General features: G+C 58.2%; 6 protein-coding genes across 6 annotated transcripts; 2 read left to right on the forward strand and 4 right to left on the reverse strand.

Annotated features, from left to right (window-relative positions):
• Nucleotides 1–1,779: 1,779 nt before the first annotated feature.
• On the forward strand, nt 1,780–3,042 carry SPRG_06446 (hypothetical protein; the record flags this gene model as incomplete). The annotated part of the gene is made up of 1 exon (XM_012345263.1): nt 1,780–3,042. One exon carries the CDS (start codon nt 1,780–1,782, stop codon nt 3,040–3,042), a length of 1,263 nt encoding a protein of 420 aa, XP_012200653.1.
• A 315-nt stretch (nt 3,043–3,357) lies between these two features.
• SPRG_06447 (hypothetical protein) lies at nt 3,358–7,095 on the reverse strand (the record flags this gene model as incomplete). The annotated part of the gene is made up of 4 exons (XM_012345264.1): nt 3,358–3,735; nt 3,816–4,529; nt 4,577–6,525; nt 6,561–7,095. 4 exons carry the CDS (start codon nt 7,093–7,095, stop codon nt 3,358–3,360), a joined length of 3,576 nt encoding a protein of 1,191 aa, XP_012200654.1.
• A 1,314-nt stretch (nt 7,096–8,409) lies between these two features.
• Nucleotides 8,410–10,276, forward strand: SPRG_06448 (hypothetical protein; the record flags this gene model as incomplete). The annotated part of the gene is made up of 5 exons (XM_012345265.1): nt 8,410–8,534; nt 8,582–8,821; nt 8,871–9,061; nt 9,111–9,397; nt 9,461–10,276. 5 exons carry the CDS (start codon nt 8,410–8,412, stop codon nt 10,274–10,276), a joined length of 1,659 nt encoding a protein of 552 aa, XP_012200655.1.
• Nucleotides 10,277–10,926: 650 nt separating this feature from the next.
• SPRG_06449 (hypothetical protein) lies at nt 10,927–13,107 on the reverse strand (the record flags this gene model as incomplete). Its single annotated transcript, XM_012345266.1, has 1 exon — nt 10,927–13,107. The coding sequence occupies one exon, from the start codon at nt 13,105–13,107 to the stop codon at nt 11,023–11,025; it is 2,085 nt and encodes a 694-aa protein (XP_012200656.1). The 3' UTR covers nt 10,927–11,022.
• A 1,920-nt stretch (nt 13,108–15,027) lies between these two features.
• Nucleotides 15,028–16,642, reverse strand: SPRG_06450 (hypothetical protein; the record flags this gene model as incomplete). The annotated part of the gene is made up of 2 exons (XM_012345267.1): nt 15,028–15,047; nt 15,106–16,642. The coding sequence occupies 2 exons, from the start codon at nt 16,640–16,642 to the stop codon at nt 15,028–15,030; spliced, it is 1,557 nt and encodes a 518-aa protein (XP_012200657.1).
• Nucleotides 16,643–17,897: 1,255 nt separating this feature from the next.
• SPRG_06451 (hypothetical protein) lies at nt 17,898–18,567 on the reverse strand (the record flags this gene model as incomplete). Its single annotated transcript, XM_012345268.1, has 1 exon — nt 17,898–18,567. The coding sequence occupies exon 1, from the start codon at nt 18,534–18,536 to the stop codon at nt 17,898–17,900; it is 639 nt and encodes a 212-aa protein (XP_012200658.1). The 5' UTR covers nt 18,537–18,567.
• Between the last annotated feature and the right edge of the window lie 23 nt (nt 18,568–18,590).

The raw sequence follows: 18,590 nt of genomic DNA on the forward strand, positions 1-18,590 counted from the left end.
GTACGATTCATTGCATCAGTCTGTTCGTTGGAGCATGGGCTTTGCCGTGTTGTCGAGTCGTCAAAAAAGTTACAAGTTGAGTGTGGGAGAAAGCTCGTGACACTGGTACATCAATATCATGATGCAGGTCTCGACGAGCCTACCAGTAGCTCAGAGAGCTCGCGAATGGCGTCTAGAGCGTGCTTTTATCATGTAATCGTGCGATGCATGCATAAGAAAGTCGTCCATCAGTGTGGTCCATGAATGTTTCCGCGAGCTGCGACCAGTGCTCTGCAGAGCGCAGCATTACGCCAGCAAGTCAGTTTGCCTTTCCGTGTGGCAAGCGTCGCTTTAAAGGCGTGAACAAAGGCGACTACTCCGAAGCAGTGCACCCAAGACCACTCAAGACGAGGGAAAGGAAACGTATCGACGTGAGTTTTGCTCCGGCACCGTGACAAAGCCCTGGTTTTCAATGCGTGACCCGTGTGTTCTTAAGTAGTCCGCGCCGTACCGGTATGTCGATGTCTTTTGCTCCACAAGCGACGTGGCCTGCCATCACTACCATCATCGCCGCGCGCACTGGATAAGTCCCAGCCAAGGGAATCAATAAGTTATCCCCTTGGTCGCGAACTCTTTGTAACAACAAAGATAACGCGAAACACGTTCATATATATTCCCTTGGTCACAGCACTCCACGCACGGCAGTTGCTATTAGAAGGCGCGTGTCAGTGCTATGTATGCCAAAAACACGTGTTATCGGGATGAACGACCGACCTCATTTGCATAGGGTCACAGACGCTAACACGAGGAGAAGCCCGTTCGAACGAGACTCCATGCACAAGCTCAAGAGACGTTCAAGGCGGCCATTCCCGCCGTACTAGGCGATATGTCGAAGGTATGCGTTCTGCACTGGTGTACTACTCTGCCAAGCAAACGAGGCTTGGCGCGTGGCCTCGAACACGGCAAAATGCGAGCGCGTTTTGTAGCGTTCCCTAACCCTATGCTACTCGATAGACAGATGTTGGCAGGTGACGACGGCATGGTGCATCCAGCCTTCGAATCCCCGGCTCTAACTGCACGCCACTTGCACTGCAGAGTGGCATTGTCGCCGCGCCCTTTCCATTACAGCACGTTCGGACCGTGCCAATGCGGACAGACGATACTACCGAACGCTAGAATGACGTGTTGGAACAGTATGGAGCATAACGTCATGGCCTCCGTCCGTTTTGCAGCTGCATTATTTCTCAACATGTGTTTGCAAGGGCAAAGTGTTTGTAATAGCCGCTGGGTTCGCGTCCTACAGTCCACAGTCCACCCCTGCACTTGAATCACCGAACATGACTCTAAATTGGGAAATCGGACAAAATAATTCCATCGTCAAGTCGCCATGCCTCTAGGCTTTCGAGCACGAGGACAAGCCATGCCGACAAGCTATGGTTATTCAGCCAGCCAAGTGCCCACAAAATATTAGAGCCGGTACCACCAAACTGCAAACTCAAAGAGCAAAGTACCGGTACTGTACAACGCAACATCGCTCGCCACGGCACACCGCTTGACATCCTCTGCCGTTCGCGGAATCCCCATGTGCGATAAAAAAGCGACCGGTGGCGGTCCCGCCTCACAAAACGACCCAAAACTCAGATACGCAACTCAGTCGACTCAGAAAGAGCCATTCCGCTGCAGTGCCTCCGCCTCGATTGGGATCGGAACTCCAGCGTCGCATACAAGAGGTGTGGAGCAGTTCGCACCGGGATCCCAGAGTCATTTTTCAATTTCCCATCACCACTCCAATCCATTCCAATGAAGTCCTTTGCTTGCCTCGTCCTCGCCGCGTCGGCCGTGCACGGCCTACGGCTCTCGGCCCAGGAAAAGGTCGACCTCGAAGCCAAGCTTGCGGCGTGGAAGGCGAGCCAAGCCGGAAAGCTAGCCGAAGCCAACGGCTTCCTCCCGCCCAAGACGGAGCATGGCAACCTCGAAGATGGTGAGATCGACGACGAGCTTGTTCGGTTTGCGACCACGCAAAAGATCGTCGATGACCTCAACAAGCAACACAGCGGCGCCGTCTTCTCGACCGACAACCAGTTTGCGCTCATGACCGAAGATGAATTCGCCGCCTTTGTCAAGGGATCGTTCAAGCACGAGACGCCCAAGCGCCAATTGCGCGCCGACAACATTCAGATGTCGCTCACGCAAGCCCAGCAAGAGGCGACGGGCATTGACTGGGCGACCAACAAGTGCATGTCGCCCGTGCGCAACCAAGGCAGCTGCGGCTCGTGCTGGTCGTTTGCGGCCGTTGGCGCTGTCGAGGCGGCACACTGCATCGTGACCGGCTCGCTTGTCGACTTTTCCGAGCAGCAGCTCGTGAGCTGCGCGTCGAGCGCGGGCTATGGCTGCCAGGGCGGCTGGCCCAACAAGGCGCTCGACTACATTGCCCAGACGGGTCTGTGTACCGAGTCGGGCTTCCCGTACGCGTCGGGCAGCTCCAACCAGAACGGCCAGTGCAAAGATTGCCAAAAGACCAAGGTCAGCGTCGGCAAGTCGGTCGACATTCAAGGCGAGAGTGCGCTGCAGAGCGCGCTCGACAAGCAGCCAGTGACCGTTGTCGTCGAAGCTGGCAACAACGTGTGGCGCAACTACAAGAGCGGCGTCGTCCAGAGCTGCCCCGGTGCGCAGTCGGACCACGCGGTCATCGCTGTGGGCTATGGCACGAAAGACGGCCAGCAGCACTTCAAGATCAAGAACTCGTGGGGCACCGGCTGGGGCGAGGGCGGCTACATGTACCTCAAGCGCGGCGGGAGCGGAAAGGGCATGTGCAACGTGGCCGAAGCGCCGTCGTACCCGATGCTCAGCGGCAAGCCGCAGCCGACGTCCAACCAGCCGCAGCCCACGAGCAAGCCCACGGCCAAGCCGCTGCCCAAGCCCACGAAGAAGCCCCAGGGTGACTGCAACGGCTGCAACGGCTGCTACTACCCGGCGGCGTCGCAATGCTTGGCGGCCGACTACGACAAGGAGTACTGCGAGTACCTCGGCCCTCAGTACGGCACCAAGTGGTGCACGTCGTAAACGTGCACCGCGTCTCGTACCCGTCTCGTGCAACTCGTAGTTTTTCGTTGATCTTCTTGGCTGATAATGAACATTGTCTTGCGTTAAAGTATGTTATTGAGCTCTACGACCCTAGTACCTACACGTTGAGTGAGGGTGTAAGGGAATTACTACCAGTTCTTATGTCTGTTCTAATGGCGAACACGACAAATCAGATAGGATTTCACACCACTGAGCGAAAGCACGCACAATCAAGATCTGAGTTGGTGTGCTTCCGCGCCAAGATGCATTGTTCGATGCACCAGTCTTGTATTATTGTCGCCATGGCGGATGCAGCTAACAGTCGTCCGACTCGCGCCAGTGGTCGACGAGATTCGTAAAGAGTCCGTGGGGGTTCTTGAGAAGCTCGCTTGGCGCATCGAACTCTGCGGCGGCGCCCTGGTCCATGACGAGGACGCGGTCGCAGTCGAGGATCGTATTGATGCGATGGGCGATCGTGAGCGTCGTGCAGTCGACAAACTCGGTGCGGATGCTCTCCTGGATGCGCCGGTCCGTGCTCGGGTCGATCGACGCCGTCGCTTCGTCCATCAAGATGAGTTTGGCCTTCTTGAGCAGCGCGCGGGCAATGCACAGTAGTTGGCGCTCGCCGACGCTAAAGTTCAGACCGCGCTCGTCGACAACATCGTCCAACGATGCGATCTCGAGGTGCGCGCGCTTGATCGCGACGTAGAGCGCGTCATCGTCAAACACGCCAAACGGATCCAGATTGGATCGAATCGAGCCAGAAACAAAACCGGGTCTTGCGGAATGATGGCGATCTTCCCGCGCAGCTCGTGGAGACCAATTTGTGCAATGTCGACGCCGTCGAGCAGAATGCGACCGCCCGAGAGCTCGACGAGCCGCATGAGGGCGACGACGAGACTCGACTTGCCAGCGCCCGTGCGTCCGACAACACCCACCTTTTCGTTCGGACGCAGCGCAAAGCTGAGGGTTCGAAGGACCCGCGGGAGGCCGTCCCGATAGCGCAGATCCACATTCTCAAACACGACCCGTCCGAGGCGTGGCCAGCTCTGCGGCGGCGGCGTTGATGTTGTCCACGCGGCTTCGGTCGCCAGATTTTGGTACGCATCCAACCGCTCGACCGACACCATTTGAGTCTGCACAATTGCAAGAAACCGAACGGTCCAGTTGAGCACTTGGGCCACGTTGAACGAGTACGAGAGCGAGACACCGGCAACGCTGGCAAACGCTGCGCTGTGCGGCGAGAGGACGGCGAGGAGGACCGCCGTGGCGGCCGCGAGTGCCCCAATGCATTCGACGCGCAGGCCTAGCCAGCACTCGGCGCTGAACGAGAGGTAGTAGGCGCGTTGGTTTCTATCCAAGAGGTAGGCTTGGCGCGCAAGGAACGAGGCTTGAACGTTCGATGCCCGAATCGTGGCGAGGCCGTCGAGCGTCTCGGTCAAGAGCGCGTAGACTGGCGACCGCGACGTGGCGTCCATGCGCTGGAGCTCGCAGCTCGCGGCGACATAGTAGCGCTGCGCCATGTAGTAAAAACAGTGAGCGGAAGCAGCGCAAGACCAAAGAGCGGCGTCACAAGGAGCGTCATCGTCAGCGCCGAGAGGAGTGTCATGAGCGAGCTGAGGAGAAAGCTCGCATTGTACGGGATCGACTCGTCGACCGTGTAGACGTCTTTGGAGAGGCGGTTCATGACGCGACCGAGCGGCGTCGTATCAAAAAACTGCATCGGCGCGCGTAGGACCGTGGCCACCACTGACTCAAAGAGCGCTTTGGAGCCGCGGAGACCGGCCATGTAAAAGCCAATCGACCGGAGCAAGACGAAGGCGGATGCGAGGAGGTTGAGCCCGACAAAGACAAGGAGGTAAGACGCTTGGTTGGTCGGGTCGGCGTGCATCGACCAGTATGAAAGCCAGAGCGTACTGCTCACTTGGGTCGCTTGGGCGAAAGCAAAGAGCAAACAGATGCCGAGCGCGACGCTGTAGCCGCCGCACGACGTCAACCACGCTTTATACGTGGCCCATGGCACGTTGCCAACCGCGCGGTCTTCGTCGGCGATGAGGTTCCCCCGCGTCGTCGTGTCGGACGAAATCGCAGCCGACCGCTTGGCTTGCTCGGCTGTAATCGATGGCACCATGGACGCATCGGTCGCATCGTCCGGCGCTGACTGGATCGACGCTAGCATTGCCGAAAGCACCGGGTGCGCGTCCGGAGCAGCGACAAATGCAGCGTACGGTCCCGTCTCGACGATCGCGCCGTTGGCCATCACCACGATCGAGTCGACATCTCTCAGAAACTGCAGCGCGTTCGTAACAAGCACGACGAGCTTCCCTTTCAGCGCCGTGCCAATGCACTGGTTAAAGATGTCGGCGCCAACATGCGCGTCGACGGCAGCGAGCGGATCGTCGAGGAGGTAGACGTCGGCGTCCATGTACACGGCGCGCGCCAAGGCCACGCGCGTGCGCTGACCGCCGCTGAGGTTGATGCCCTTCTCGCCAATTTCCGTCAAGTCGCCGCCGGGCAAGACCGCGAGGTCGGCTTGAAGCGAGCTCACGGCGACCGCGTGCTTGTACTTGCGCGCGTCGAACGGCAAGCCAAAGGTGATGTTGTCTCGAAGCGTCGCGTTCTGAATAAAAGGTTGTTGCCCGACGTACGCGATCGAGCCGCGCAGATGCACATGGCCTTGCGTGCACGGAACGTTGCCGAGAAGTCCGTGGAGAAGCGACGACTTGCCCGACCCGACGGCGCCCACCACCGCCACGACGTGGTTCATGCCCCAGCGCGCCGAGAGGTGGGCGAGGGCCGGCGCCTCGCTGCCGGCATACGTAAAGGCGGCGTCGGCGAGCTCAATGCCGGGCGATGCCAAGGCACCGTGCGTCACCGGCACGCGTTCGGGGCGGCCATAAAAGTCTTCGAGGCGGCCAAAGCTCACGAAGCCTTCGACGACCCCGTTCATGGCCTCGGGTACGTTGTTGAGCGGCGACCGCAGAATCTCAAAGAGCGCGACGCTGGTGAGGGCCGTGCCAACGTCGAGCGTGTTGCCCAAGTAGACAAATGCGGCGAATGACACAACCGTGACGATCGACGGCACAGCGTTGAAGACAACGCCGGCGTAGCTCTTGGCAAAAACATACGACCGGAGTTGTCGGAGCTCATCCGATCGGATCGACAAGATACGCTCGAGGTACGAAGGCTCCCATGCCTGGAGCTTGAGCACTTTGATGCCGGAGAGGACTTCAAAAATGACCTTGAGGCGCACGTCTTTCACGTGCATGAGCGGTGTCTGCAGCGACCGCATCGCCCGCGAGATGGCACTGGAAATCGGCAGTAGCAAGAGCGTGATAGCAATGCCGGCAGCGAATGCGACGCCGAGCTGCACATACATGAGGTAGAACGCAACGCTGACTTGAACGATGGTGAACCACGCCGCGTGCGCGTAGTTGGGCAGCGTCTGGAGGCGCTGCGCGTCGAGGCTCATGAGGTTGGTCACTTGGCCGGTCGACGGCACAGCGCCAAGCCGCAACGCTTTTGGTACACGGACATGACGACCGCGGTGCGCAGTCGCAAGCCGACTTCGTAGCACTTGAAGTAGTACTGTCGCAAGGCAAACGACTGGAGCACGCCGGCGACAAAGATAGCGCCAGCGTACACGAAGCCTTCCAGCAGCGTCGCGTCCGGGTCGCTCAAGTAGGCGACGATCGACTTGATCAGAAGTGGCCCCACGAATTGGCTCCCAATGTGCAGCACCTTGAGCAGACCCGCGATAAGAAAGGGCCCGCCGAACGCGCGCAACACAGCGCGCCACATGCGTGGACTAGGCGATGCGGCCTCAATCGCCCAGAAGCGCTGGAAGGTCGCGTCGACGTTGGTCGCGCGGTCGGTTGGGTTGAGCTGGTAGAGGTCGTTAAACTGCAGCGGGCGTTGGTTGCCGAGGTCCAGAAGCGGCGTGAGCCACGAGAAGAGGAGCGAGCTCCCATAGGCGCCAACGTCGTGTGGGCACGTATCGCTGAGCACAGGCGCGGCCACGAGCGGCGACTGCTCCGTCGCTTTAGATGGCATCAGAAATGCCACAAAGCGAAAATGACACAGCGAGGATTCATCGTGGATTGGCCGCGACGTCGAAGTTTTGGATACCAAAACCGAAGTTGCAGTTTCGACTTCGATTACGCCGTGCCGGTTGGCATTGACAGGCGTGATCCAACGTGATGTACTAGTAACTACTTGTTCATGGGCTCGCCATAGATGTCCTTGGAAAACGGACAGGAAATGACGAGACGTTTAGTCAAACCTGATGAGCACATACATGTATTTAAAACATAAAAGCGCTGGATGCGAGAGAGCAAGCTGGGCGCCAAGATTCAAAGAACGAGTTGTCCACACAAGGCAAAGCTTACGCTGGTAAGGGCCAGGGTTAAGTCTTATCGATTGCATCATGGCAAGTCGACGAGTACGACGGTAGTCTTGTCTTTGTCGCGTCGCTTTGATGGCGACAGTCCAGAGTGTTGATCGATCCAGCAGTGCTTGACTGACACGACCATGGGAATTTACGAGCCCTTGGGCGTGGCACACGTGGCAGCCAGTCGCTCGTTCGATCTTTTGCAAGAGTCGCAGATGCATGATGTGCGCCGTCTAGGTGCTACCGTATCTCAGGGTTGTATCTCAGACGAGAGATTTAGTGTAGGACGTGCACTGCTAGCGTTCGCAAGATAGTATAATAACACAGAGACAACAAACGGAGGCTCTCATGGAATCTCAACGTCGGATTCCATTGGCATTTCCAAGAGGGCTAGCTGCCGTGAGCTACTGCCATGAGTTACTGCCGTGTACTAGGATGTAAGCTAGCGTCCTATCCACCTACAGCTGGACAATTGTCACTTCACCTTCAAGCGTGGGACTATGATGTGAAACTGACTGGTGGTGTGGTGACGCCCGCGGGTCGCAATCGTCCAGACACAACACCACACAAGCAAGTTATACCGGCAGCCCCTATCGAGTCTGCCTTTCCGCGTGGCTTTAGCTGCTGCTCGTCGACGCGATCGGTAGAACGGCCTGTCGCCCCAGTCTTTTTGCAGCCGACCAAGCGCATTCTTCGCTGCTGGCACGACACAGGTCCGCATCGCGATACGCGTACTAGTGCTCTTGCAGCTTGCGCTAACTCGACAATATTGTCAAGGGCACATATGAAAGAGCTCCGAGTAGCCAAAAAACTTGGAGCCTGACACAGGAAAGCCTCGTGTCGTCTGTTTTTGATCTTGGCGGTTGTGGCCTTGCAATAATTGGTGTGGTGCACTTGCTCCGCCTTGATTTGCAACCAAGAAGCTAGCCCATTCTGGGGCATGTCACTCGGAGGCAGTCCAGTTGGAAGGACCACGAATGGCAGCGACCTTTCGCAGCGTCGTCCTTGACCAACCCGAGCTTGCGGCCATTGTCTTTGCGTTTCAGTTTGGCCTATACGACGACGTCCGCCCCGCCTTTGCCGCGTGCAAGGAGCTCGTCGAGTTTGATATGCGTCACGCATACGACGTTTGCACCCAATAGTGCCGAGTGGCTCCGAGGGTTCGAGCAATCGACTGGACCAAGACCATGGCAGCACCTTTCCCAGCGTCGTGCTCGGCCAGCCCGAGATCGCATCGATTGTGTTTGAGTTTCAGTTTGGCGTGTATGAAGACATGCGTCCAGCCTTCCGCGCCTGCAACGAGCTTCTCGAGTTTGACACCACCAAGTGCATCTACAACCGACGCATCGTTTTTCAACTCGTTTGCGCCAAATGCCGTGTCGCCTCGAGGTGCCAAGCACTTTAAACCGTTCAAATATGGTCTGCTCCAATGTCAAAGGGATGCACGGCTGCCACTGCATCTGGCCATTGGCCAAGGTTTCGTGCACCTGACCAAGCGCATGCTACGCTGCCGACCGGACCTCGCTTCGGAAGACGCCATTCTCTTGGCCTTTTGGAAAGACCGCCTCAAGATTGCCGATCTCCTCTTGCGTGAGCGTGAGGACGTACCCGAGCTCTATCGATATTCGAGTATTATGCTTGCATGGAATGTGTGACGAATTGCCACACTTTGAGGTAGACTGCAATGATCGGCGCCGCTTATACAGCCGCTGCTTGCCGGCCATCTTGTCTCGGCCCGACTCGAAGGCGCTTGCCTTGTTCCATCGCTTTGATCCGAGCCCAGAAGAGATTACCCGCTACGTTCGCCTCAATGCAGTCCAGCATGCGACGCTAGACAACGTGACGCTCGCTCTAGACCTCTTACCATGGCTGCATGATGAAGCAACACTGGATATCGTCGCGGGCCAAGGCCTGTTGCCTGTAGTGCGAACGCTCTACATGAACGTGGCCTCGCGTGCTCGGTGGGTGCCATGGACTGGGCAGCGGCTACCTCGACGTCGCGTTTTTTTGCATGACCATCGAGGCGAGGGATGTACCTTGGAAGCGATGGACCAAGCCGCTGCGAACGGGCATTTGGAGGTCGTCCGCTTTCTTCATTACAACCGAACCGAAGGCTGCACGGTCGACGCGCTTGATGGCGCGATTTTGAATGGTCATCTGGACATTGTCCACTTTCTCATTGAACAACGGACCGAGGGTGCATCGCCCAACATTCTCGACCGCGCTGCTGCGAACGGTCACCTTGGGGTCGTAAAGTACCTCCATTTTCTCGGCTCGCTTGGCTGCACTGTCGCCGCTGTCAACAAGGCGGCTGCCGGCGGTCCCTTGGAGGTCGTTCAATGTCTTTTCACCCATCGAACGGAAGGCTGCAGTCGTGACGACGTCGTTAAAAAAGCCCTCAGGGGCGGTCATCTGCGCACGGCCGAGTACCTCCTCTCGCTCGGGTATCCACTCCCGGCCACCGAGATTTACTGGTCGCTAGATGGCTTCGAGTTGATCACACCCGAGCTGGCAAACCAAGCAAAACTCGCCGGGGATTCGATCCAGTTGGCACCCAGCGTCGTGGGCCGAGCTGCGACGGTCCTCGCGGATGGCGATGTGCTCGAGTGGGCGCTGGCCGTCGTCATTGGTCATTGCTGGGCGACCGACGCAACGGCCGCGACGGTGGTCCTCCAGAGCAAGATCACGTTGGTGCACGATCAGGAGCTCCGGGCGCAGCTCAACCACCTTCTCTCGGGCTCCCGTCCGTTTACGACCGATGTGCTCCAGAAGGAGACGACGGCGATGGCCCAAAACGCCGAGCCCAACGTGCAGCTCACGCGCCTCGTTGTTAGCAAGCGCTAAATAGCAAACTTCACATGTAATATTGTCGCTTTTTCAACGACACAACAAAGACGCTTAGGGGCCCTTGAGTATACCAACGCAATATTCGTTGACATGGAATGACGCGACGAGACAACTTGATGTGTGCATGTTGAGTTACTCACCTTGTGGTTTTGGAGTTTTTCGTAGCATAGTGGTGTTGGCGTTCTTCCTTGATTGCACCTTAGAGGTGACCAAGCGGCCAACGCAGCGACTTCGTGGCATTGAGCGTCGAGAGCAACTGGATGCGGTCCCAGCGCCGAAGCGCCACGATGGTAGCCTCGTCGACACCAAACAGCCGGAGCAAGGTGCCGGCCTCCTTCCTCGAGAGCTTGCGAATGTTTGTGAGCCAAACGGTCTTGTGGGCCGTCGTGACAGCGAGCACGGTCATATCTAGTCTCTTCTTTGCATGCGCCGACGGCATCGTACTGGAGCTCCCTTGCTCTCTTCGAAGCCACTTGGGAAATACGAGATGTACCGAATGTACTCCGTTTTGTTTTGGGTGCCCGACCAAAACGGACTGTCAAGATCCATAGTACCACGATGGCCTGTCCTTGCATTTTTGAACAATTCGACGCAGGCTCGTATCACTCTCTAGTCCATCTTGTCGTTAAAGAACCCAATTGTGCTACCGGCTCAGTCTCTAGCGTGATGCAATCATCCTCGGCAAACAAGCATGTCCTTTACTCAAGGCTCAATAATGGTTTCACGATGGAGTAGCAGAGTTTTCACAGCGTCGACGTCGTTAGCGCTCGAAGCAATCCCGTTAGCTCGGCGTCGTGGACGACAGCGAGCCAGTCACCGGTCCAGGCGGCAACGACAGAGGCATCCAGCGACCACACGTGGGCGACACCCAGAGCAAACGCCCATTCCACAATAGCACCTTGTTGCAAGAGCACAGCAGCACGAGCATCAATACATGGCACGCGGCGCAAGTCGCAAAGAGAGAGCCGAACATGCCGCACGAGCTCGGCCGCGAGAACGTCCAGCACGGGCTTAATGGGCCGCAATGGCGCTGCGTAGAGCTCCACCAAGATGGCTACGAGGTGGTCGATCGACGTAGTCGTGTGTACGACGTGTTGCAGCAGCAGCTTGCTCTCCGTCACGCAAAACGGGAGACTCGAGATGCGCAAGAGGCTGTGCTTGATGTCGCCGAGGCCCGCGGCGAGCACAAACGCTGTGGCCGCCGGCGACGCCTCGATCGCCGTCTCGAGGAGGCTGTTGTCGCGGAGCCACGGCCTGCGCGCCCAGAGCTGGTCGACAACGTCGAACGCACCGTGCTGCAGTGCATAGCGCACCGCCTCGAGTCCGCCGCCTTCTGTGCGGTGCGCCAAAAGAAAGGCCACGACCGTCCACGCGCGGTGCTGGATCGCGTTCTCCAGTGCCAGCGTCGTGCAGCCAGCGACCGAGTGGGTGTGGAGATAGTCGACGAGGTCCAGACGATCGGTGGTGCACGCTGCGTCCATCCAGCTAGCTTGCCATGGCAGCCCATGCGTTGTGGTAAGCGCCAGAAGATCGATCGCGTCCGGTGTCTGGATCGCAGCAGTGAGATCGCACGTCGTTGGGAAGGGATATCCGAGCGAGAGCAACAGCTCCGCCGTGCGAACATGTCCGTTCTCGACCGCGATGCGCACCACGTGCTCGCGCGTGCTCGGAAGAAACGCATCTCGGCCAAGCAAGAAGGCGACAATGTCGGTATGGCCTTTTTCCACCGCGACATCCAACGCGTTTGGTGACGCGCCTTCGGTTCGGTGCTCGACGAGGAAGCGGACGACGGTATCATGGCCGTTGGCGATCGCAGCATCCAGCGCTTTCACCGTGCAGCCTTCGCGTCGATGGTGGTGGAGGAAGCCAACGACCTCCAAATGGCCGTTGCCCGCCGCGAGGTCCATCGCCTCCGTCGTGCAGCCTTCGGTCCGGTACCAATGGAGAAACGATACGACGTGGGCATGACCGTGGGCAGCAGCGTAATCCATCGCGAGCACATCGCAGCCTTCCCACCGGTGCGTGTGCAGAAAGGCCACAATATCGAGGTGGCCTCTCGCGGCCGCGAGGATCATGGCTTTTCGGGAGCAGCTTGCGCCGCCTTGGTGCAGCTGCTGGACATGCGCCAAATTGCCAGTCGCCGCGGCGTCGTCCAGAATGCACGGGTGAGTAAACCAGGGCGCGTGAATGTAGAGGAATGCAAGGCTTTCCCAGGCCGCCGCCGCAATGGGCGCCTTGAAGGCAGGCGACGCAGTAGGCCACTGGGTTTCATCTGGGCGAAAGCGCAGGAGCAGCGCGAGCAGGTGCCGGTCGTCGCGCGCCATCGCTTTCGCAAAGACCATCAAGACTTCGTGTTCGGCGAGTGCCGCGAGCTCGAGCGCGTTGACTTGACGGTGCAGCGTCGGCAGCACGTCGCGCTGGTCCAAGAGCGCAGCGGCAATCTCGAGGCGGTCGGTCTTGAGCGCCAAGAGAATCGCGTCTTCGGATGCGAGGTCGGGACGGTAGCGGAGAAGGCGCAGAGCGAGCTCCAGTTGGCCTTCGACGATGGCGACGTGCAGCGGAAGGCGATCGTCGCGCGCGAACCTGCTGAGCTCGTGCGACTCGCCCGATATGGGCCTCGTCGTCCACTCGGTGGTGCCCGTAAAGGTCGGGTAGAAGGACGCGTCGAGCTGGTGCTTGCCGCCACAGCGCGACGTCTCGTCAAAGGCGGCGAGGTATTTGCACGCAAACAAGGCCGGGCGCACGTCTTCCCAGACGCCAAACTGATAGCCAAAGACGATAGCCGCGAGGTCGGGCTGCTGCAGGACGACGTGCCGGAAGGTTGCCATTGCAAAAATGATAACGGAAGAGGCATGCGGCAACTATGCCAGCAAACCAGCCGGTAATGAACCGGCTGGGAAAGCCTAACGGTTATAATTAGTCGGATTCGCCACATACGACGGTCGACGACTGGACCTGTGCTCGCTGCTTAAGTCATCAGAGTGCTTTTGCTACCAAGATTTCTTCTTAACGTTAATGTTTTACGTCCCGAGTGAGAGCCGGCTCGTGAAAAGTGAGTCGCGTGTCCAGAGTTTTTGCAAACGTGATAAAAAATCGATTTTTTGGACCAGCGATTGGACCATGGACAACGGACTGCTTGCGCTTCCTCTTGTCTTGCTTCTTGCCCAGCTCGCCAGTAGTGTGAGCTCTCGGGCCATCTCCATTCCAAGTACACGGCTCAACTTTGCCACACAAAGCGAGGCCAATTGTCTGTACAAGTTCCGCTTACAAAGCCACAGATCATCGAGTTGAGTCAAGAAGGGAGCTTCTTGGTAGGTTTCGCCGCCTATCATGGCCCATCACTGCACCATCTTTAGTCACTCGGTGTGTGGGGTTTTGTACGCATCACCTCAGGGGAGTAGCCCCTGGTGATGACGTTTTCCTCACACCCACAGCTAGCCGGTTAGATAAACCGGTTTGTAGGTTTAGCTAACCCAGCCGGTTAGACGAGCCTGTCCTGCTTAGACATGCCACAGGCCTGTCGCCCTCCGACAGCCTTGCGCCATCCCAGTGACGCCATCCAGCCGAGCCCCAAAACAATGTGAGCCACCAATCTCGGCTCCTCAGCTCCGCTAATATACACCGAGCCTGGTCCGCTCCTTTCTTTTGGTTTCTCGACCGCGAGTGCTTTCTCGATGTTCTTTCCATCTCAACTCTTCGCTTGCCGGACGTCATCATCACAGCACACCGCTACCGAGCGGAGCTGGTAGAGGCTGTATGCATCATGCTCAACCGACTCGCTTGACCCCATCGTCTTGGCTCCATGGTCAAAACTTTCGGGCGTAGCCGCGAGGCTTTGTCTGCCCTCAGAGCTCTCTCAGCAATCACCTCATGAAGTCCGTGTACGAGTCCTTCAAGCATCTGCTCGTGTGGGACCGGAGCCCACCTCAACGCCGACTGGATGCGGCGATGTGCAGCTGCTATCCATGCCCAAGAAGCACCATTGGAGGCCTCCTGCATCGGCTTCATCGACGGTACCGTACGCGGTATGTGTCGACCAGGCAAGGCAATCCAGCATGGCGCGCTCGCTAACTTCCTCTTCGGTGCCTGGCGCTCGCATCGCCTTGACGGCGTCCTTCTTGAAGGCCGCCATAAGGTCGTCGAAGCGCTTGCGGCACCCGGTAAACGTGACGTGCTCACCGTGAATCTTGCGCATGTGCTCAGTGACCTCTTCCCAGCGTGCTAGCGTCTATCCGAAGGGAGCGTCGTACGGGGCCACGTTGATCACCTCCTTCAAGAGATCGACATCCGTGGCCACGGAGAAGCGAAACGTCGCCTCCTTCGTCTTGGTACGCGGTTCGTCGCTCAAAACTTTTGCAAGTCAAACAATGGATGTGGCTCGTGTTATTGATTTTGGGGATAGAGCGGCTGGAACCAGATTTTTTGTCCGGATTTGAGCCCTCGGACATGTCACATAGAAATCTGAATCAAGATATCTTGGTAGCAAAAGCATACGTACCTCGGCCAGCGCTTGACCAACGGTTTGCATGGATCGCCTCAAGAGACTAGCTTTGGAGATGACGTTTTTCCCCACACACTCGACCAACAAGAGCCGACTCGCATGCCCCCTTCTAACCGGCTAAGCTAGCATGATTGGTGGCACGGAGATTACTCGATGGACGCTAGGGCCCTCGATCCACAGACAAGGGGTCTTGGCTCCTCCTTTGTATGATGCACGTGGCCAATAACTTATATATTTACAAAAACCTCTACGCCATCTTGAGAAGGCCTACCGTGTCCATGATCGACTTTGGCTTGGCGCCACCGAGGGCATCGACAATATCAACCATCGTGGGGCGGCGTGCGATATCTTCCGAAACACGCAAGGAGCAAGGCTTGAATCGAAAGTGGCATCGTGGCGGCAGACGGGCCGAGCTCGACGGCCACCACAATCTCGTGCCAGGTCGAGCCCATTTCGGCCGCTGGCACATCCGTAAACGCTTCCCAGAGCACGTAGCCAAACGCGAGGACGTCGACCGCCATCTCGGCAAGCGTCGCTGCGACCGCCACGGCGCTGAACCCACTCAACGTCACGCGGCCGTCGAGGTCCACGATGCAGTGGCGCGTGCTCACGCTGTTGTGGGCGAGACCGCACTCGTGCATGTGGGCGAGGCCGGCCGCGATATCGCGCATGAGATCCGTCTTCTCGTCGTTGGTCAAGCGCTGGCCGAGGTACGTATGCAGCGTGAACGCCTGCTTGTGCTGCGAGACCCAGTGCCAATGGTCATGGAGCTTGGCCGCGCCGAGAATGCAAGCGATGCGCGGGTGGTGGCTCATCTGCTGCATGCGAGCGCTAAGAGCGTCGACGATGGACTCGTCATGCAATGCGTCCACGTTGACGGCCGAGCCATGGTAGCTGCCTGAGGTCGCACCGATCGCGACATCAAAACCGTCCGACGGTAATACGCATGCGTGCTCGGTGATGCGCTTCGCTTGGCTCGGGTACGCCTGCGTCAAGGCACCGGCCGCGTCCGAGAGTGTCGCCAACTGAAACGCAAGGCGGAGGACGTGCGGGCCGGCGACAATGTCAGCAAAAAACGGCTGCCCGAGCACCGTGGCGTCGAGAACGACCACGTCAAAATGGACGTGCGTCGCGTGGTGGTCCCAGATGAACGATTTGGTCTCGCCGTCTGCGACGCTGTAGCCAGTCTCGGGCACATGCAGCGTCACATGCACCATTTGCCCGCGCTCGATCTGGAGCCAGACGGGCAGAGGGGCGGGTGCTGCTGCGTCGTAGGTCGCGAGGAAGGCCCAAATCGACACGCCGAAATGCGACGCCGCGGCAAAGTTCGGAGGGCCGTACGCAGCAAAGTGCACGGCGTCCGCGTGAAGCGGCAGCAGCGTCTTGTGGCGCACGGTCTCGAGCATCGGCACGTAGCTCTTGCGCTGCGTCGAGCGCACGCCGTAGAGCGGAAAGAACATGGCGGTCGACGAGCTCTGGAGTGTCTTGGCCAGCGTCGTCATGGGGCTCGTCACATGCGGCTGGAACGGCGGGGACACGGGCGCTTTGATTTCGTCCGACGCGACGCTTGCAGGCGAGCCCATGACGTGATCGTTGTCGTCGTCGTCGTCGTTTTGCGTCGACGTCGTTGGCGACGCTGGCGCCGAGCTGCCCTCGGACGACGGCAGCGGTGTCACGGCAACGAGCTTGACATCCAACGAGTCGGTGACCGTCGACGCATCGGACGACGACCGGGGCGCGGCCATCGGAGCAAACACCGGCATATCGGTGACGGAACGTTCCTTCTTGGAGGGCAAGGGCTTCGACACCGGTGCGTGGCGGCGCTGGGGCTCGAGAACCGACGCCGATGAGTCCTTGGACATGCAGGTCCCCATAGTACTGGTACTGGCGGTGCAAATTGAATTGTTGTTGGGTGCCCGCACTACGGTATCAACGGCCGAGTGGTCCGTTGATGCGCCAAAGACAAGATCTTGGGCGGGATGTCACATAGCACTTTGCACTCTTGGTTTTAGTAGACCACGTTGGCTGGTCGTTTGCATAAAAGTGCAATCTCGCCTTTCTCGTAGGGTGCTGCCGCACTTTCACATACAAATGCCAAGCTATCTATCTGGTCGTCACATGTAGCATGTCCTGCACATGGTCGCGATCGTCGTGTCGCTGCCCGTGAACATACACTGCCCCATGCGCCGATCGCATAAAAGCTACCGCACCAGAGACAACGCGACCACACTTGAGCGATAGATCCCACGTTGAAGGAGCGTATGCGGCCCCTTCGGCACACGCAATGGGTGGTGCAATTGCCGTTCCTGGTCCTGCAGCCAGTGTGGCGCCAGGAGGCAAGCAGGGGCAAGGCGGCGCGAGGCACGCCAGGCGACGGTATTATGCAACCTGGCATTGAAGGCCGCATAGACCCGTCACCCACATGGAAGGATTGTCGGCTAGTAGTGCTCTTGGAATCTACTGGTTATGACGGAAGCAAGTTGAAGCAGGGTGCACGGCGTCGGACCGTCGGCGCGACAAAGCGTCTGCGAAAGCGCCACCTGCAGTGGTGTGGAGCTGTGCATGGCCTTTCGTACCCATGACCGGTACGTCTCGACTTGTAGAATCCATCATACCACCTCTGATACCACCTCGTGTCCAAGCACGTTGATACTACGTCGAGCCAATGGTGTGGGAATGGGTGGCTGCGCGCTCGATCGCTGAGCTCGACAAAAACAGCATTGGCCATTCGTGCCAGAGCAGAACCATTCCATGCATTCATTACGTATAGCATATCGCGAAGCACGTTGATATATTGGCTTTAACGTAGTATTGCATACGAAGTGTAAAAGCTGAGTTACATTATCGAGGCATGACGCCACACAGAGCATTTGAATGCGCGTCGGCAAACGAACAAATTGTATCAATGTGGTGGCCTGATGCGCCTCTGGATTTGGAAATGTGGTGCGTATTTATACTCGTGACCAGACTGCCGGCGGCTGACTAGACCTGGCAAGGTTGCCATACCACGACAAACAGAAAACACGCAGTCGCGTTACTGAACAACGTAGCGGACGCGGCTGTCATCTTGTCGGCTCCTGGCGTGTCGAACGTTCAAGGGGACAAACCTCCAGGTGCTCACTCGGCCGGCCGCGACATGATGTCGGATCGAATCGCGTACTTGATGCCCGCTTTCACTGGCTCGCCCGAGTGGTACACCCGGTGCTGGAAGATGAGGACGCGGCCAGGCTTGGGCATGACAAGCATCTCGCCTTCTCCGATCCACATGCCTGTTTCGCCGCCCTTCTCGACCGAGTTCAAGTAGAATTGCACCGTGAGCACCGAGTACTCGCCGTCGCCGCGGTTATAATTGCCATCGTAGTGGGGTGTGAAGTGGTGGCCGACGCCGTAGCGCAGAAACCGGAGACTCTCATTGATGCCACTGAGCGCGCGGTCTCGAAATGTCGGGGGAAGATGATCCTTGATGCGGTGCCACAAGGTCGCCGCCGTTGCCGTGTCGTACAGAATGCAGCGGTCGCTGTGCCGAATCTCGGGACGGAGCTGCTGGATGCCATAGCCAACGTTGGTCAGCGCAGGTTCGTAGCCCTTGTCGCTTCCTTCGGAAAATGCGATGAGCTTCTCGCACTCGTCCAGTGTCAAGACGTTGTCAAGGACAACGACGAGGTTTCCTTCCGTATCAATCGAGAGAGGTTGGGCCTCGATCATAGCAGGTGTCCACTCGGCGTTGAGGCAGTGAGCAAGAAGCGGGGCAGACATGATGTAATTTGAAGAATGAACCCTCGACGGTGACTCCGCGTTTGCCGTGTGTAT

The sequence above is a fragment of the Saprolegnia parasitica genome (assembly GCF_000151545.1).
Source record: "Saprolegnia parasitica CBS 223.65 unplaced genomic scaffold supercont2.22, whole genome shotgun sequence".
NCBI lineage: Eukaryota > Oomycota > Saprolegniomycetes > Saprolegniales > Saprolegniaceae > Saprolegnia > Saprolegnia parasitica.